Source organism: Mustela nivalis (assembly GCF_964662115.1).
Source record: "Mustela nivalis genome assembly, chromosome: 11".
Taxonomy (NCBI): Eukaryota; Metazoa; Chordata; class Mammalia; order Carnivora; family Mustelidae; genus Mustela; species Mustela nivalis.
Genome location: NC_139030.1, coordinates 27,157,395 through 27,175,330, shown reverse-complemented (window position 1 = coordinate 27,175,330; position 17,936 = coordinate 27,157,395). Strand labels below are relative to the sequence as shown.

Sequence of the window (17,936 nt, the reverse complement as noted above, 5' to 3'; positions counted from 1 at the left end):
CTTCTCATCCTGTGTCTGCAGCTGCCTGGCAACTTTTCTGTGTGGAAAGGCAGGGTAAGCACTCTAGCTGCCCTTGGAATGATAGCTGAAGAAAATCCTAGCAACCTGGTTCTCTGGCCAACTCTCCTTTACACACATCACTTCATGAGACAGACTGTTGGGCTTGGTTTGTTCAGACGTGCACCCTCCCCCTACCATGACTTTCAGGTGTGTAGTGCATGACTTATTATTATCTATGGTAAAAACAAAACAAAACAAAACAAAACAAAACAAAACAACAGCACAAAGAAAATAATAAAGTTAGCAGAAATAGAATCTGATGTTTGATCACATGTATACAAAGCATGGCTCTAATTGGGAAGTATAAGATTACTGCTGACTGATAATTAATATTCGTGTGTTGTTTTAGACCAGAAAGTAAGAATGATTGGTTCTACTTTGTTTAATTTATCTCAATGAACGATTTCATAACATTCTATAGTTTGATGAATTAATTTATTTAACTTGTCAGTGTTAATAACTCTGATTAGAATGAAGAAATTATAATGGGCCATAGAAACAAACAGAATTTGAACAGTGACTCTTGCTCTTCTCTCCTCACTAATAATATACTTTATTAATTTTCGTTTTCACTGAAGTATGTATGATGGGAAATAAAAGCATTTCATAGAGAAATATACTTATGTTTCTCTTTTTTTTTTTATAGGCCATTATATTCAATGGTCACTCGAAACCTGGAAAAAATATTTAATTTTAAAACTCTAATTTGGTCTATACTTTTATCAACCTCATTAGATTCTCATGAAAACGATCTCTTTTGATGAGTTGGTCATTTTCTTTTTCTTTCTTTCTTTTAAAGATTTTATTTATTTATTTGACAGAGGGAGACATAGTGAGAGAGGGAACACAACCAGGGAGAGTGGGAGAGGGAGAAGCAGGCTTTCTGCTGAGTAGGGAGTGTGATGAGAAGCTCCATGTGGGGCTCCATCCGAGGACTAAGATCATGACCTGAGCTGAAGGCACAAACTTAATGACTGAGCGGAGTTGGTCATTTTCAGTGAAGAACTAGAACATGCAAGTGATTTGATATGAGACAATTTTATTTTGACATTGGCCTTATTTTAGTTTTAGACCATGTATCTATTATAAATAATAACTGTACCTACTAATCTTAATATTGAATATATTTATTATGTATTATTATGACTTTGTGATATGAAACTATTCCTTATTATAAGTTTTGTCTTAAAAAATCTGCTTGACATACATCTAAATGCATGTGTAATGTCCACTTGACCACTGAAACATATTTAAGCATCCATTCTTCTATCCAATTACTATGAAGAGTTTTTATACCACTTAGGTCTTTGTTAGTAACATCTACTTACATTCCTAAAATAAGCCTCAAATTTTATTTGATAGATAGAATTGAGAATAATTCATAGTTGATGTTAAATACGAGTCATCACCTTTCATTGTTATGCTGAACTTACTTTTTTTGTGTGTGCTAACTTCCACACTCTTACATCACAATTTTGAGTCATATGTCATTCACATATGGCAGTTTGATTGGTGATCACTAAAACGGAATTTTGTTTTGCTGTTATTCTGATCACAATGTGTAGACAATGCATCCTTGATTTTCTTCTATTCAGGGCACTTAAAAAGTAAAGCGGATGATGTAAAAGAGATCATATGGTTGTTGCTCTGCCTAATTTACTTAGTAGTTTTATTATTAGGAGGCACTACATATTTAGAATGTAGCATATTTAGAATATACATTAGAATACAAAATCTTCTGGGTATTCACTGCTCTGATTATCTTTCGTAACTTTTCCCTTTTAAGAGTTGACAGTGGAATTCAGGGTTGCCACATATATCGCAGAAGTGAATGAGTCACTGATTTTCCGTCATAGAACTTGAGTACATGGTAAGTCTTTGGTTGTTCTGTTCCTGGCTACTTTCTCTTCTACTTTGCAATTTTGAGATGGGAGGTAATTGGTGGTAATAGTGTAGAAGAAGCAGAATCTTGATGTCCTTAGCATGGTTTGTGAGCACTCCTCATTTTACTGCCAAGACTTAAGTGGATATAGATTTCCTAATAGCTGACCTCCTAGTTGACCAAATGGGATCATGTCAGAAAGACACCTCCTTACTTCATCCCAATGAAAGGATAAATATTTCATGCAATGCAGATGTCTGTGGACACTTGAGAAAGAAATATTTGTTACTTTGAGTATCATTCTAAATTTACCCTTCCTCCTCTACTGTTGCTCCATATTCTTTGAACCCTGCCACTCAGTCCAAAGTTTGTGAATTTTTAGTATGAAGTAAAATAGGAAAAATACCTTTTTATATTTCCTATATGGTATATCTTTTTGTGAAAAGTAAAAATGACTAGGTGAAATTACCCACATAACAACTTTAGAAGAAAAGAAAACATACACTTTTAAAGGTGCAAGGAGTCATCTTTTTAGACACTAAATGGTTTGATATACAAGGGAACATCAAATTTAAAATTTAATGGCAAAAATGACATAAAGGACATTTTATAATCACAGTGTAAGTATAAAATGGCAAATTTCACATATTCTTGGCAATTTCCTTTAGAGTTACCTTTTGTGTTCTTTGATCCAGTCTAATTTTAATGGCTTCTAAGGAGCCTCCAAATATGTTTTGGGTAATTCAGCTCTCATAAACAGCTAGCTCATGGTGCTGGCATTCATCTGTATTATTTCAACCAGTAAACAGTACAGTCTTTAAGGTATCTTTCCTTTGCTTTTCAATCATTCTGTTCCTTGGTTTTATTCTTTTCTTATAGTTTTCCTTACATCCATTTCAAGTTTCAAGATATCAAATATGAAACATTTTTCAACCTTAGTTCTTAGGCAAGCGTTTTGGATGTTACAAGGAAAAAATAAGCCTTCAACTATTAAGATTTCTGAATTTTAACTCGTTAGCCATTTCTGAATAGCTAACTAAAATTTTAGGTTTTAGGTTTTTGAGTGATCATATTGAAAAACTCAAGTGGTCATACAAACAACTTTTTTTTTTTTTTTTTAATTCCACTGATTCATGTTGATGCCTCAGATGGTTTGGGAAAGTTTTTAAACTATAACTGTACTATGTGGAAAAAGAAAAACAAAGCAAAAACAGTAAAAAAAAATCCTCAACACATATTTAAAATGGTTTGAGGAACCCTTTTAAAGAGAGAACTCCATGCCAACAAAACCAACTGCCAATCCTTTGCTGTCTGATTCCCTGTGTAGGGACCCCTTTCCATTCACTTTCCCTTCTTATGCAAGGGGTAATGACTTTGGGGATTGTTTTGGGTTTTGTTTCTGCTGAGTCACTATATTTTGCATCTTTGTCCCCAGGTGCTACTCAGCATAAAAGTTAAAAGAGCAATTCAAAAAGCTTTGCGTACGTGTGTTGAGCAGATGAAACCATTTTTTTTTTTTAAGAGAAGCTCAGTTACTTAGCTTGTCCTTCCTTACCGGGAAGGAAGCTTCCGGGGAGGGAAGGGACCAAATCTGCTTTGCCGAAAGAAGCATCCCAGCGCTGTAGCTGATAATTCCGAGCTGGCTGTTAAATGCGGAGCTTCCTAGGCGCTTGGCTGGCTCAGCCCAATGCAGAAGTCTCCCCCTTCTCAAGACCCAAATCCCTACAGAACCAGCTTTGGAGTTACTTTCCCTTCAAGGAGACCGAAATAATTGTGATTTGTGGTGCTCTCAGTTCGCGGTGGTATTTTCCTGTTGTGTTAAATGCTTCTTACTAAGTAATAGATGTGATTTATGTGGACGACGAAGGGGTGTGTGGTGGATTCGGTGATTAATCAGTGAATTCCCATCCGCTGGCATCTCTCACTGCCCCTCTTTGCGTGATGTAAGATCAGACGTACCCTGCATTGAAAAGTCAAGACACAGGAGCGGCTCGCTGGCGCTCACACACACTCTCTCTCTCCCCCACGCGCGCATCCGTACACCTTCCACATCCTGCTCCAGGCAGGAGAAGGCGGACTGGCTGGGCTCATTGAGCTGAAGAATTTCCAGTGACATTTGTAAATGACGCTGCTCGATTCGGGGCTCCGAGCCGCCGCCGCCACCGGGCCGAGGGCGCCGCGGAGCAGTCTCCAGCGCAGGCTTCCTTACCGAGCGACCACAATGTCCGAGTTTCTCCTCGCCTTACTCACTCTCTCGGGATTATTGCCTGTCGCCCAGGTGCTGACCGTGAGAGCAGACCGAGGTAAGGAAATAACTCCCTCCTGACGTCCCCTTTTTTCCTCGGCTTTCCTGCTGGGCGATGCTTGTAGATAAGTGAGTGTGAAACTTAAGTCCTTGTGGCCCCGCTCCCCGGGACTGGCTAGCCACTGTGCTCCGGCCTCGATGGGGTGAGAGGTGCGGAGGGCGATTTCTGAACCGGGTGCAAGAGCCCTCGGCTTCCTTCCTCCTCCCCACCAGGCTTTTTCCTTTGGCCATTCACCAGCCCTTATTTTGTCCCCCACTGGGACCGTTTGGACTTGACTGCGCGCTTCTGCCCGCGCACCCAAGCGCTGCAGATGCTGGAATCAGAATTCGCTTTTCCAAGACTTCCCTAGGCGCGGAGTCTCATAGCTTTTAGCTTTGGCAGGCTTTGGCTTCTCCGCGTTGTGTGTGCTCCGTCAAGTTAGCTCGAGGTTAACTTCCCTACCTGCTGCACCCAGGGTGTGTGGACGGGGGAAAGTGCCCACTCAAGCCCCTTTCGTTTCTGTAGCCCCTTCTGAGGCAGACTCAAGTGAGATTCCAGTCATCAGCGGAGAGGCTTAGGCTTTCAGGGCGCTTTGGGGCTCAGGCACCTGCTTGAACTTGACTTTCTTGATTCTGAAGGTCTGTGGCACAGCTCACGGCACCAGATGACGTTGTTTAACCACCATTGGCGTTTTGCCATTGTTTGTTTGTTTGTTTGTTTCAAAATAGCTGATGAATGGTAGAAGTTTAAATGGGAATGTGTATGGGGAGCCGAGGAGAGAGGAGGTAGGAATGTTAATAAACCTAGATTGTGTAAACTTTTGATCTGGAAACCCAGGAATCCCTGTGCAAGTTTGACAATCTTTGACAACAGTTGCATGAATAAAAAAAAAAAAAAAAAAAAAGAGGGGGGAGGTAGATGAATATTTGGGCCGCTGGCATTGGAATGGTTAACTCCCTAGAGTAAAATTAGGAGTATCATGGATCTAGGCTTTATATATATACATATTTATATACATATATAATATATATATTCGTATTGACTGATAATATTTTGGTTTGCTGTTGTGGTTAGTGATGTTTAATTAGAAAAAAAAAAAAAAAAAAAGAAGAAGAAGTAACAAAGATAGAAAGGATCCTGGATCCCAATGTCAAGTAAATAGGCAAAATGTTGCATTGAGAGATTTAGTGACTGTGTTCACATGAAGCGAATTATGAATTGACTAAAAATTATTGCTTCATTATAGGAGAGAACAGGAGAATGAATTGTAGTCTTTCTATCCAATCTGCTGTTGGCAACCAGATTATGATCTTTATAATGTGCTCACACATTTCCTTTACCAGTGGTGAGACTAATATTAGTTCCTTTAGAAAAGTTGACATTAACTGAGTGATAATCTTTTAAACATACCATTGCCACCTAACCACATAGCTTCTAAACTTGTCTTAACTTGCCTTGAAGTTGGTGTGGAATAGTTGAAAACTATACTGATAAAATGGAAGCACATAGCTCTAACTTGAAATGATGATGTCTTTGATCTGGAACAATCAGCTCTCAACCTTTCTTAGGAAGAATCTTTGAAGTTGGACCAGAGCAGAAGAACAGAATGAAGCTTTTCAGCCCTGTGAGCTAGCAGAATATAATGGCACTGCAGACTCCTGCTCTTGGGCTTTTTCTGATTAAGTGCCCAATCTCTGCAAATTTGACCTCATCTAGAACTAAGTCCTCAGTGATTTTGGAGGTATTTATGAGGGAAAGAGTTGTCACTGCAATGATTAGAATGAATACCTGAAGAGAATTATATATATCATAAAAAGGTAAACATACAGACCTCCAATTTTCTCCTTAGATAGAAAATTAAATATCTTAAAAGATAACAATTTGATGCAAATTTAGTTCTGTGAGGGACAGGGACATCTAAGATCTAAAAAGGGCATATGGAAAAGAATTGTTACTTTTTCCTGGAACTAAAGTAGTGTCATATATCATCATATCAGTATAAAAAAGTACTATTATAAGATAGCACAAGTAAAAATAGTCGTAGACCAACACTTTGCCACTATTATGTATATTTAACACAACTTTCCTAACTGTTAGAAAGGAGCTAAAATTGTCCCCCCTATCTATCAAAAGTAAAAAGGGTGGGTCTTATTTGGGAAAAAAAAAGGGGGGATAAAAAGAGAAATCTTGTTTAAAGTTAAAAAAGAAAGTGCTGCTGCATTATGACAAACTTTCCTCAGTGAAATGCTGAAACAGATGATAATGGAATATAAACTCAAGAAAGAGGTTAATGAGATGTAGCTTTCTGCACTGGCTTATGTCAATTGTCCTTGAGGAATAAAATAGGCATGTGAATTACACAGGTGTGTTTTGTGGTGCAGGAGCTAGCTTCATGCCAGAAAATGAGAAATCACTTTCAGGTTCTCCAAATATATATTGGGTAATGGGTGACTTCTTAAACTGTGTGAACTAGATAGAAATGGTTGTATTACCTTCTACCTGTGTTGCTCCTTGTTTTTAATTTTATGAGCATAAGCTCAAACATTCTTTTTTTTTTTTAAACAGAAGAATACTTTAAGGCATTTGCTTGTGTTTGATCTACACATGCACTTGTCCTTCTAATTCTATGTTGTATATTTTCTTGTTTTATATTGATTTTGATACAGAGTTAAGCTAATGTACATGTCAGTTCTTATTAGATTTCATCACATCGAAAAAAAGGAAACATTTTTGTAACTCTTAACAGCAAAATGTGAAGGATAAATCATATTCACTTAGGATCAACCAATGTGTCATATAACAATGTCATATCATATCAAAGTATTGCTTGATAGGGATTAAGACTTAAAAGGAAGTGTATTTTAAATTGTCAAATTTTCTGAAAATAAAAGGGATTGAGAAGCCCAAAACTAGTCTCATTTAAATTCCTGAGTCTGATAAGATGGGGAAACATATTTTCAAACAATTCAAGTTCATGCTGTTATAATCATTTAAATGTATATGTCTCTAAAACCATCTAAAAATGGCAATGATGTGTATGTCAAAATTTTAATCTTCCTTTACTTAAAGAAGAATGAACTGCAATCCATGTTTCTTTGTATTCCACAAACATAAAAGTTTTGTTTTGAGGAAGTCTCTGTAATCTTTGAGATTTCTTCTTTCTATCTTTTCTCAAGCTTAAATTGAAACTGGTAAGAATGGAAGGAGACAATGGGAAAACAAAGAACAATTTCAATGTGTTAAAACAGAAGAAAGAATGTGAATTGCAGTGAGCAGAGTAAGTGAGGGAAAGAAAAATGGGAAAAATCACAAATTTAGAAAAAGACTAAATCCAAATTAATATTTCCTAAAGAGATTAAAGTATCTTTAGAGAAAATAATAATTCATAAAATAATTATTTTCTTCTCATTTCATAATAAATATCTTATGAAAATGTTTGCAGTATAAAGATAATATAAAGAAACTTCTATCAATGTGAGGTTGGATATAATTAAACCTCTAAGAAAGGGGGGAGATACATGCAAATATTGCAGAAAACCGAAATGTTAAGAATGCGAGAATGATTAAGATGGAAGTGATTTTTTTTAAGTGGAAGCTTGAAGGAGGTCTATCTTCTTAGAAAGGGGGGGGGGATGAGTGATATGGTGAATATATTCTTAAGCATGATATGACACTTTCTAAATACTACTTGTCATTCATGGTGGAGACATGCAGAAATTTTTAATTTGCAAGTGTATTGGATCCAGGACATTGATTTCTTACTATTTGCCTTGTCATTTTCTTTTCAGAGCTTTGGGTATACCATAAAGATAGGCTCCATTTAAAGTTACCTGGACTGAACATTATTTGGTCTTCTACAATAATTATAGTGGTGAGGGATCTCTATATCTTCCCTCCATTCCATATATTACTATGATCAATTTATTTTTATGATTCTAGTATCAATTTTTATATCTTATATGAAATGTACACTCCCCTTTCTTCAATTCCTTCCTAGTAATAGGGATTTTGTATAGTAGAAAGTACCAACCAGATGTATTGAAAGATTTCTCTATCTTCTGTAGCTGTCTGTCAAAACAATTCTTGTACAAAGGAAACACTTGTCTTCATTTTAGATAGGTACATTCAACGAAAGTAGAATTAATGCTAAAAGTTAAACATGATTGTACCAACACGATGTCATTAAATTAATTTAGCTGCGAATGCAACCTGTTATATGTATACTATATATATAATATATATTATCTTATATAACATATGTATCTAAAATCTTCTTTAAATGTTATATATATATATCTTATTTAAAATGGCTGCCCTGGCACAAATGTTCTTTAAAAACAGTATTCTAGCCTGAAAATTAGAGATTTTTTTTATATGAAACTTTCCATTTTTCCAAATACCAGAAAATACATGTCTGTCTCTGTGATATTGCCTCCTTGAAAAACAAAAATGTGAAATGGAAAAATTTTAACAATTATTTTTAAACTCCTAAAACCCAACATGCAGTCAATATCTAATGATGAATTTCCAATGTAACAAATATTTTGTTGTAACAAAATCTGACAGTGGAGGGTATAAATGTTAAATGCATTTGCTTTCGATATACCTGTAATTATGATGCCCTCCATGCTTGTAATTTGAAACAATGTTTTTAGTGGCTGGAATGCTAAATAAAACTAAAGTGAAAGGTTGAGTACTCTTACAATGAGTTAACCAGAATACGTACTGGATAAAACTTCTATCGGGAAAATCATCATATTTACTCCAGGCAGTTCAAAAACTACCTAGAATGAGAAATCTGGGTCCCCATATTTAATCCAAGAATAATGGCGAAAACCACCTTGATGCACAGAGAGTGCAAATAACAATGTGTTTTTGTTTTTGTTGCTTATTTTTTGATGGGGAAGGGAGGATAAAACTAATCAAACAAAAAAGTACTGGGATACTTTTTAATCTTTTTTTTTTTTTAATTACATTTCCATGTGGACTGATATCCTCCAAATTTAATCTATATAAAAACCCATTGACTAGATGCATAGGGATGAAATTGCCACATACCAACCACAAATCTAATGGTCTACCGGCTCTGGAAGACATTTTCCAGTTGTTTTATTAAGGATGGAGATCTTTAGAGCTTCTTAATTCCTTGGGGGTGTTGGAAGGTTCTATTGTTTAAATATTAAATAAAAAATTAGAGTTTTAAAAAGTTACTTTTGGACTAACCCACATGTGCCAATGAGTGTATCTTCCTCACTTGTTTTTGAAAAGTATTGTGCTTGCCATAATATTTAATCACTGTTCTCATAATTTTGTGCTCTCTCATTTTAATGAAATCTTAATCTCTCCAAGTACATCTGAACCCTTCATGTAATAGAAAGGGGAATGAAGCCTACAAGAAATTTTGCAACACATCAGAACAATTAAGCTTAGACCTCCAAAATTTATGTATATATTTTTCTATTAGAAGTTTTTCTGCTATAAGCTGCCTTCACAATTTTAGATCTATATTTTCTCCTCATAAATGATTTGGTGGCCTCCCATTTCCCCCCTGGCATAACTACAAGGCCAAGTTAGAAAATATGTATTATTTATTGCTCTGTTCTGAATTCAGTGATACCAAAATATAGTTTCTGTCTCTCTCTCCATCCTATTGATTTAGGCTATCTCTATACAAACCCAATTATTTTGACTGAGCTTCCTGACTAAACTAATTGATGAAACTGACTAGTAACTAAATGGGAATCAAAGTTTTAGATAGTAGCCAGTCAGATGAGGTGAAACAATAGAACTGATCTTGCATTAAAAGCCTAAAGTTGAATTTTGTGGAAAAATAACAAAAACAATATATTTTCTTAAAACACTTATGCCTGACAGTTACCCTCTATACCTTGTAGAGTAAGTAATATGTACCTTTGCCGTTATTCCTGTCATAACAGAGAAATGTAATATATTTTAGTAGTAATACATATTTTTATCATGCTTTAGCATAAGAATCTAAAATAATACTGAATACAAATAAGTATATGCTCTCAATTCATTCATATTCAGATAATTACTTTATTGAAAGTAATTAGAAATTTATTATTTTTCTTTATTGACTTTATTAACTGAATTTATTTTTCTCATTTTGGAAAATATTTTTAAAAATTAAAATATATTCCTAAATATTATTTCAAAGTTAAGACTTCTCTCAACACAGGATATATAGTAGAAATCATTGCAGTGATAAAATAGATAACAGGATTTAGTGTGTTTATAAATGTGAGTATAATAATTTTCTCATGCAGTCACATTAACTTAGTTTCAGTCTACAATTGGATATCCAGTTATGGTTAGATAATGCATTAGCATAGTTAAATAAATGGAGTCATTCATTGGCTGTTGATTTCCCAGTAGGTCAGATTCTTGTAAGTATCACCAGTGCAAAAAGCTAATGCTGAAGGTCATAATGCTTGTGTTACTTCTATTGTTCAATAATTATGCTTTCATATTTGTATGAATTTGTGGAATATTTGGGGTTTCTCAAATATTTCAAAATAGTTATAAATATGCAATACTTGCCAAAGGTGTCTTTACTTGTAGAAAGAATGAAAAGCAATTCAATTAATGTATTCTTACTGTACAGTCATCTGTTTAATCTTATTTTTCTCGGATATAATCATGTATGTATGAAAGTTTCCATTTATACATGACTAATATTATAACTATATCCTTTATAGAAAGCGAGTTGAGAAAGAACGTTTTTATATGAGATTTCTTCTAACTTTATTAAGTAAGAGAAAAAAGAAAAAAAAAAAAACTTGAAGAAGATAGAGCGTGTTGCCTTGCTAAGATGCCGGCATTACATTTTATCTCACAATGCATTCTTATTAACAGTCAGACATCCCTTCCTGAGATGCAAGCACCTCATTGTCCTGGCTGGCTTAGCCTTCAGACCAAAGACAGGTATTGTTGAAACACGACCTCATTTTAGTCGAAAGAATACGTTTCTTCTTTAGGTAAGATCAAGGTACCACAGATCGTCTCTTGTTTTATTCTTTCAGTCAATAGGACGTTCCTTCCTAACTTTTCTACATTGCATTGACATACTTCAAGACTTCCAAGACAGCTTAACTTTAGAAATATGAATACATAATTCCTTAAGAATTTTTCTACCGCTGAGTTTTTCTTTAATGACAATTTGTTATCATAGCCCTTTTTTCTTAAAATGAGAAAAGATAGCTAAAAATGGGGTGGGGGAGAAGAGGAGAAGTGAAATTTAGTTGTGGTTGCTTGCTTTGAGTGTTCCAAGGGTATTTTAAGATATTTGTATGAAAAACTGTAGGTATAAGGCATATAACAGAAATGGGTTTAGAATGGTCTGTTTTCTTTAAAAATAAGGTTGTATAAGGAGAGGAAGGACAAAGATGCTGGAGTGCATTGACAGTAAGGATTTATTGAAACTTCCATCCATACAGACCAAATAACTGAGGCAATTAGGAATCTCAGACTTTTGCTAAAATACGTATTCTGAAATTTAAAAAAAGATTTGGTTTTTAGATTATCTAAGACCTTGTGTGCATTTCCTAAAGCTTTTAATGGTATATTTTATTGGTATGAAAATGTTAAAGTAGCAAGTGTGTTTTATTAAAATATTCCACTTTATTCAACTCTATTAATTTTTAAGGCATTTTCTCATAATTAAGCTCTTGAAAGTACAGGGATAACGATGCCAGCTCATGGGTGAGATTTTTGTCTCTTCAGGTGAAAATATTATGATCATGACTCCTGGGCATTTGTATTTCTCGGATTGTTTTTTTTTTTTTTTTTTTAAAACCCAAGATTTATAAATAGAATTACTAACTCAGAATTCAGGCCCTTTTGCTGAGTCCTTGTCTTGTTGTTATTTTAACAAAATGCTAGTAGTTCACCAACACCATGCTGATGACACATAATGTTAGTGGACACATATCTTACTTGGGGGAAAATATGTTGATTTAATCCAACATTGGCTAACATGAAGAATGGGTGGAATTTAGAGTTTAAACATTCTGCATCTGTCCGTCTTTGGATATAGTTCTTGCCCCTACTAGGATGTTTTCTTCCTATTTGCGCTTGTGAAGGATATTGTCAAGTCTTCTGGAATTAATCCTTAATAGTGTAAGAACCAAAATCTTACCACTTGTTCCATTCTTCTTGCTTTCTCTCACTGCTGAGGAAACATAATGATCTAAAAAGCATGGGGGTTTCATTTATTCTTCTCGTACCCACTGAAGCCCCCATGTTGCATCACAACTTCCTCATATCAGGGAGATCATATGATAGTTGTCTTTCTCTGCTTGACTTATTTCGCTAAGCATGATACACTCTAGTTCCATCCATGAAACAAGATGGGATTGGGAGGGAGACAAACCTTAAGTGACTCTTAATCTCACAAAACAAACTGAGGGTTGCTGGGGGGAGGGGGTTTGGGAGAAGGGGGTGGGATTATGGACATTGGGGAGGGTATGTGCTTTGGTGAGTGCTGTGAAGTGTGTAAACCTGGTGATTCACAGACCTGTACCCCTGGGGATAAAAATATATGTTTATAAAAAATAAAAAATTAAATTAAAAAAAAAAAAGCATGGGGGTTTTCTTTTATGTGTCTTTTAATCTGGGTGCCCGTGAAAACACCACCAGAGTTTTCCAGAAAACCACTCCAACCAATTACATAAAAGAGACAAAGTGGTGTCCCTTACACCTTCCATGACAGCAAGGAAAATAATGTATGTGAAAACATATTATAGCCTATATTTCACTATAAAACCAGAAATCCCTTTTATTTTCTAGATGCTTTAATTTTTTTTCAGTTTTTTCCCTACTGAATTCATATGATTCCTAATCCACGTGGTTGGTGATCATTCACTTACATATCTATTCATTCAACAAAGTACAGCAAATAATGTGCTGGGTACTGTTCTGGAAGTTGGGGATGAGGCAAGTGAGCAAGTTAGACAATGCAACTGGTTTGATGTAGCTTATATTTTGGTGCAGGGGGAAACAATCAGCAAGCAAACAAATAATATTTTGTTCTAAGAAGAAATAAAAAATAACGTAATGTAATTGAGAGAAGTAATTGGTGGCTATAATCACAGAAGGCCTTTTGAGAAGGATGACCTATTTGCTGAGATAAAAGAAAGAGAGGGAACACGTATGAGTAGTTCTGAAGGAAAAGCTTTCCATGCAAACCCTTGAGAGGGAGTCAAGAATTTGGTATTCTAGAGTGAGAAAGTCTGTTTGTGTGTTTGAAGTGAACTCTGCGTGTTTAGGAGAGAGTATGAGCTGGAAAAGGCATATATATGGTAAAGCCATAAACAGGTCCACAGGACAATGCAGATCAAGGTGAAGCATTTGGGTTTTGTTATTATTACAACAGGCAACAATGGGATGTTTAATCAGAGGTGACATGACACAACTTGATTTTTAAGAGCTCATGCTTATTGCTGCTGAATGGAGAATAAGAGGGATACAGTAATCCAGTTAAAGGCTCTCAGAATTGTCCTGGAGAGAGATGTTGGTGACTTAAATGAGGAGATGGCAATGTAGATGAGGACTAGGTAGAGGAGAACTCATATCTTTAATTTAGGGAGATTTTCTATAATACTGAATGTAGTACCAGGCAACATATTTTATTGCCTGGTACTTCAGGATAATGCTGTATCTGGATTTAAATACAGACTCAAACTATTATCTTTGAAGGTAAAGGTTAACAGTGAAGGCTATTTAAAAGTGAATACATTCCTTTTTGTGCACCTTTTATTGATTTGCAAGAAATGTGTTTCTCAGTGTAAAAGCATGTGAGGGTCACATGTGGATGCTACAATATTTCTTGCCTTGTTACCTTTTCCCTTATATTTCAGAATTATTAATACCGTCTTCCCTGTTACCCCATGTTTTCCCATACTATGTCTGTAAAATGGAATTAGTAGTCTCAGATTCATAATATTCTTTGGGGGTTTATTAAAATAATGCACTTAGTGATATTCTAAGCCTTAGTAAAAATGGCAGTAATTGTTTTTTCTTTTATTTCTACTAATCTAAATGAATATAACAGCAGAAGGAATAGGCATTGGCCTATGTGCTAAAGATACATTTGTGCAATTTTTTTTTTCCTTGAGATCCTCAGAGTTTTCAAGGAAGAACCTATTTTAATTGTCCCCAAAATCTTGGCATGACTGAGAGGAATTTGTGCTGATAGTCGAGTTCCCACTAATGCATATTCGATTAAAGGGAAGAAATTGTTAATACTGCTATTGGCTATATTCATTATCCTGCCTGGTAATTCCTAGAAAACCTTAAAAAGGAAGGGGGTAGTGACAGTAAATGGTGGAAAATCAACCTGGTAAGCATTTATGATCTAGTGGGTATTCCTCTTTGTCAGTCAGGGCCCTTGGATTATTCTATATTTATCTACACATTCATTGAATAACTGTTATAGTAACTACTATGTACCATTCAGTGTGATTTATAGACTAGAGAAAGAAACAACTGAACAACAGAAACCAGGACAAGCAATGAAACACCAGTTTAACAATTGTACAAGTTTGGATTTTCAGGGAAAGATTGCTTATGGCTACAAAACAAACTCATTTGGGTCTATTGAGTTCTTGTTGAAGCTAGAAAGGAAAAAGAGTTGAGAGAAAGGTATTATAAAACTGATGGGAAAGGAAAAAATATCCAAGCCCAGAAGGTCCATGAGAATTAAGAAAGAAATACAGTGTTTGAAGGAAATACTGTTTGTATGAAGCTGAGTGAGTTACTCTGCACCCTAAGTTATTTAAAGATTGTTTCAGGATTTGAGTCCATTGACTGATTTTTTTTTTCAATTGTTCTTTTTCTTTTTTGGTTCTCTTTCCTTATATCTACCTTACACAAAGTGAGAGATTGGTTTTAAAACTTCACGTTCAAATCTGCATTCCAAAGTACAAATTTAGCTCTCCAAATATTCCCACTCAGTTTCTTTGTCAGTTATACAGGTCATCTAGTGTCAAAAAAAGCACCTGGGAGTAATCAACATTTTGACACTATTTACCTTATGTTGTTAGCAGCAGCATTGTGGAGGAAATACTTCATTCAGAGAAATTACCTTGGAAAAGTTTCATGATCATTACACAGAATGTTTAAAACGAAAACTTGCTTTCTTAGTTTTCAAACATGATAGATCTTTTGATTAAAGAAAGGAAGATATATACTAAAGGCATTAAGTTAAAATAAAGAGAGCCAAAGCTCAGGCATTTAAAGGTACAACAACAACAACAAAAAGATATTGAAACAAAAGATCTTAACCAATTTATTTGTCATGTAAAGAGCTTATATGCAGGTTTAGTAGACATTGGCTAGATGCATGTGCAGAAATCAAATTTGTGTATGACTTTAAGTTCAGTCCATTTTTCATTCCCATTGTCAAAATCCCCTTTAATAATTTGGCTCCAGAATTTCAGTAGTAAAATCAACATTTTGCCTAGAAATAAGTTAAATATGGAATAAACACCAAAATTTTATTAAATTTCTGAGTGATTGAACCAAAGGAAATTTGAGGCTGAAAGATTTTGCATTAATATTTAATTTGGGACTCACTGTAAATTTATTTGCTTTGTACTTTAGCAGAGGGGTGCCAAAAAGTTTGGAAATAAATTAATCTGAGTAATTGAAAACAGCAGGAAGGGGAAGGGTTACTTGTATATTTGTGAATATGAGGCATGATTTATGCTCCCTGACTAGAACTCTGCTCACATCACACGGAGGTCTGCTGAAGGGCTTTTTTTTCTTTCATAAGGAAAGTACTATGGGAAAAAGTTCAAAATGGGTATAAGGGAGTTATTTATAGTTTAGGTAAAGCGAGAAATAATTACTGACTGCATGCTCAGAATAAAAGGCATTGGGCAGGAAATGTTGTGACCCCTTGCAACAGACTTAAACCTGCTATAAAGATCCAAGGAAAATAAACAAAGCTTATTCAGATAACAGTTAAGCTGGCGAGACACCTGAAAAATCCAGCAATAGCAAGAAAATCACTTAAGTCAAAAATAAACTTTCAGAGATTGAAGCTACTCAAGTTCACCAAGATTTAGAGATGAATGCCAAAGAGGATTAGTAAAACTCTCTTTCCTGTGAAATGCAGCAGTAATGGCTCTATCGCCAAGTCTCAAACTCTCGCTTGAGAGTAACCATGTGAGTTTTAAACTCAGTATACAATAATAACATTTTCTTAAAAAGCAGGAAATCCTGTAAAGGAACCTGAAGCAACAATCCTGCCCTTTTCCCTCCCTTCTGCCAGTGAGAGCAAATGATAGGCCACAATTCTTCTGTAGTTGCCTAGAGAGAAATAGGATGCTTATGCCTTCTGAGATCTCCACTCAGGGAAAAGGCTGCTTAGACGTCATTGCTCGTCATGTTAGGTAATGGCACTCAGACATATCTGACTGCACTTTATGAATTGAAGGACAAGATATAGGGCAAGGTTTACAAACAGAAATGCATATAGCCCCCAGCCTAGTCAGAAGGTGCCCCAGGTGACATGTAAATTAGAGAACACCCACACTGTCCAAAGGAGCAGCTGATATTTAAACGGAGCAGATTGTGGCCCTGGGTGAATGTGAGCCAAGGGATACCAGGCCTTTAAGTAGCTTTAGAGTGGCCCAGAGTCTGGAATTTTATGTACAATGCCTAGTTTTAAATATGGACCCTCAAGATAAAAAGCAGTGTGCGTGCGCACGCGTACACAGACACATACAGACACACACACACACACACACACACCAAAGAAATAATATTGTAGCGGTCAAAAACACAAGCTGATGAATTGAACACCCAAGCTGACAGTCTGTGGCCCACTGTGAAGTCCTACAGTTGCAGGGATCAGCATAGGGTTGGACTGGGTCACAGTGGACATTTTATTAGGTGCATTGCAAACAAAAGTTGGCCCTAAAGAGCTGAACACAATGCCTTGAAATTGGGAGTGCGTAATGGTTACTGGTCTTGGCTTTAGGAAGAAGGATATCAAAAATGAATTTCAACAGTGTCCTGTATCTGTGCCTTTGAAACTTCCTCTCTCCTTTAAGACATAAGGCTGAATCGGGGGAGAGTGTGGATACAGAGAAAATTCTTAAAGAACCTACAGAAAATAAATGCTATTAGACCCAATTGTGACATGAAGCGGAAACATGCCACTGAAAGTGACCAAAGAAACAAAGTTCTCTTAATAATGGTGAGAACATACTATGTGGATGATTTCAGTGAGCCTCAGCACTCCAGGGACCTCATGAAAAATATTCTACATGGTAAATAACAGCCATTTGATGAAAACAGTGTTGCTGTTCCACACACATCATTATTGAAATATGGAGTGAGGGGTGCCTGGGTGGCTCAGTCAGCTAAGCATCTACTTTTGATTTTGGGTAGGGTCATGATCTCAGGGTGGTGAGAGTGAACCCCATGCATGGGGCTCCATGCTGAGCGAGGAACTTGCTTAAGAGTCTCTGTCTCCCTCTCTGCCTAGCCTTGTACTCTGTCTCCAGAAAAAAAATGTGGAATGAAAAATTAAAAAGTGTGTAAGGAGAAGAGAAATGTAGTAAAGCAAAGATGTCAGAGATATGATACTAATGAGTAGGCAAATTCTCATGCTGAGACACCAATGGGATTGCATTTAAGTTTGTGTTTCATCTTCCTATCCCCAGGGGTACAGGTCTGTG

General features: G+C 35.8%; 1 protein-coding gene across 1 annotated transcript in view; it reads left to right on the top strand.

The window, feature by feature from the left end:
* The first annotated feature begins 3,524 nt into the window (after nt 1-3,524).
* The window catches only part of LRP1B (LDL receptor related protein 1B), a 1,916,825-nt gene continuing 1,902,413 nt past the window's right edge, over nt 3,525-17,936 (top strand). The window contains exon 1 of the mRNA XM_082690181.1: nt 3,525-4,245. Coding sequence (XP_082546307.1) covers nt 4,065-4,245 — 181 coding nt within the window. The 5' untranslated portion in view covers nt 3,525-4,064. The remainder of the gene's footprint in view (nt 4,246-17,936) is intronic.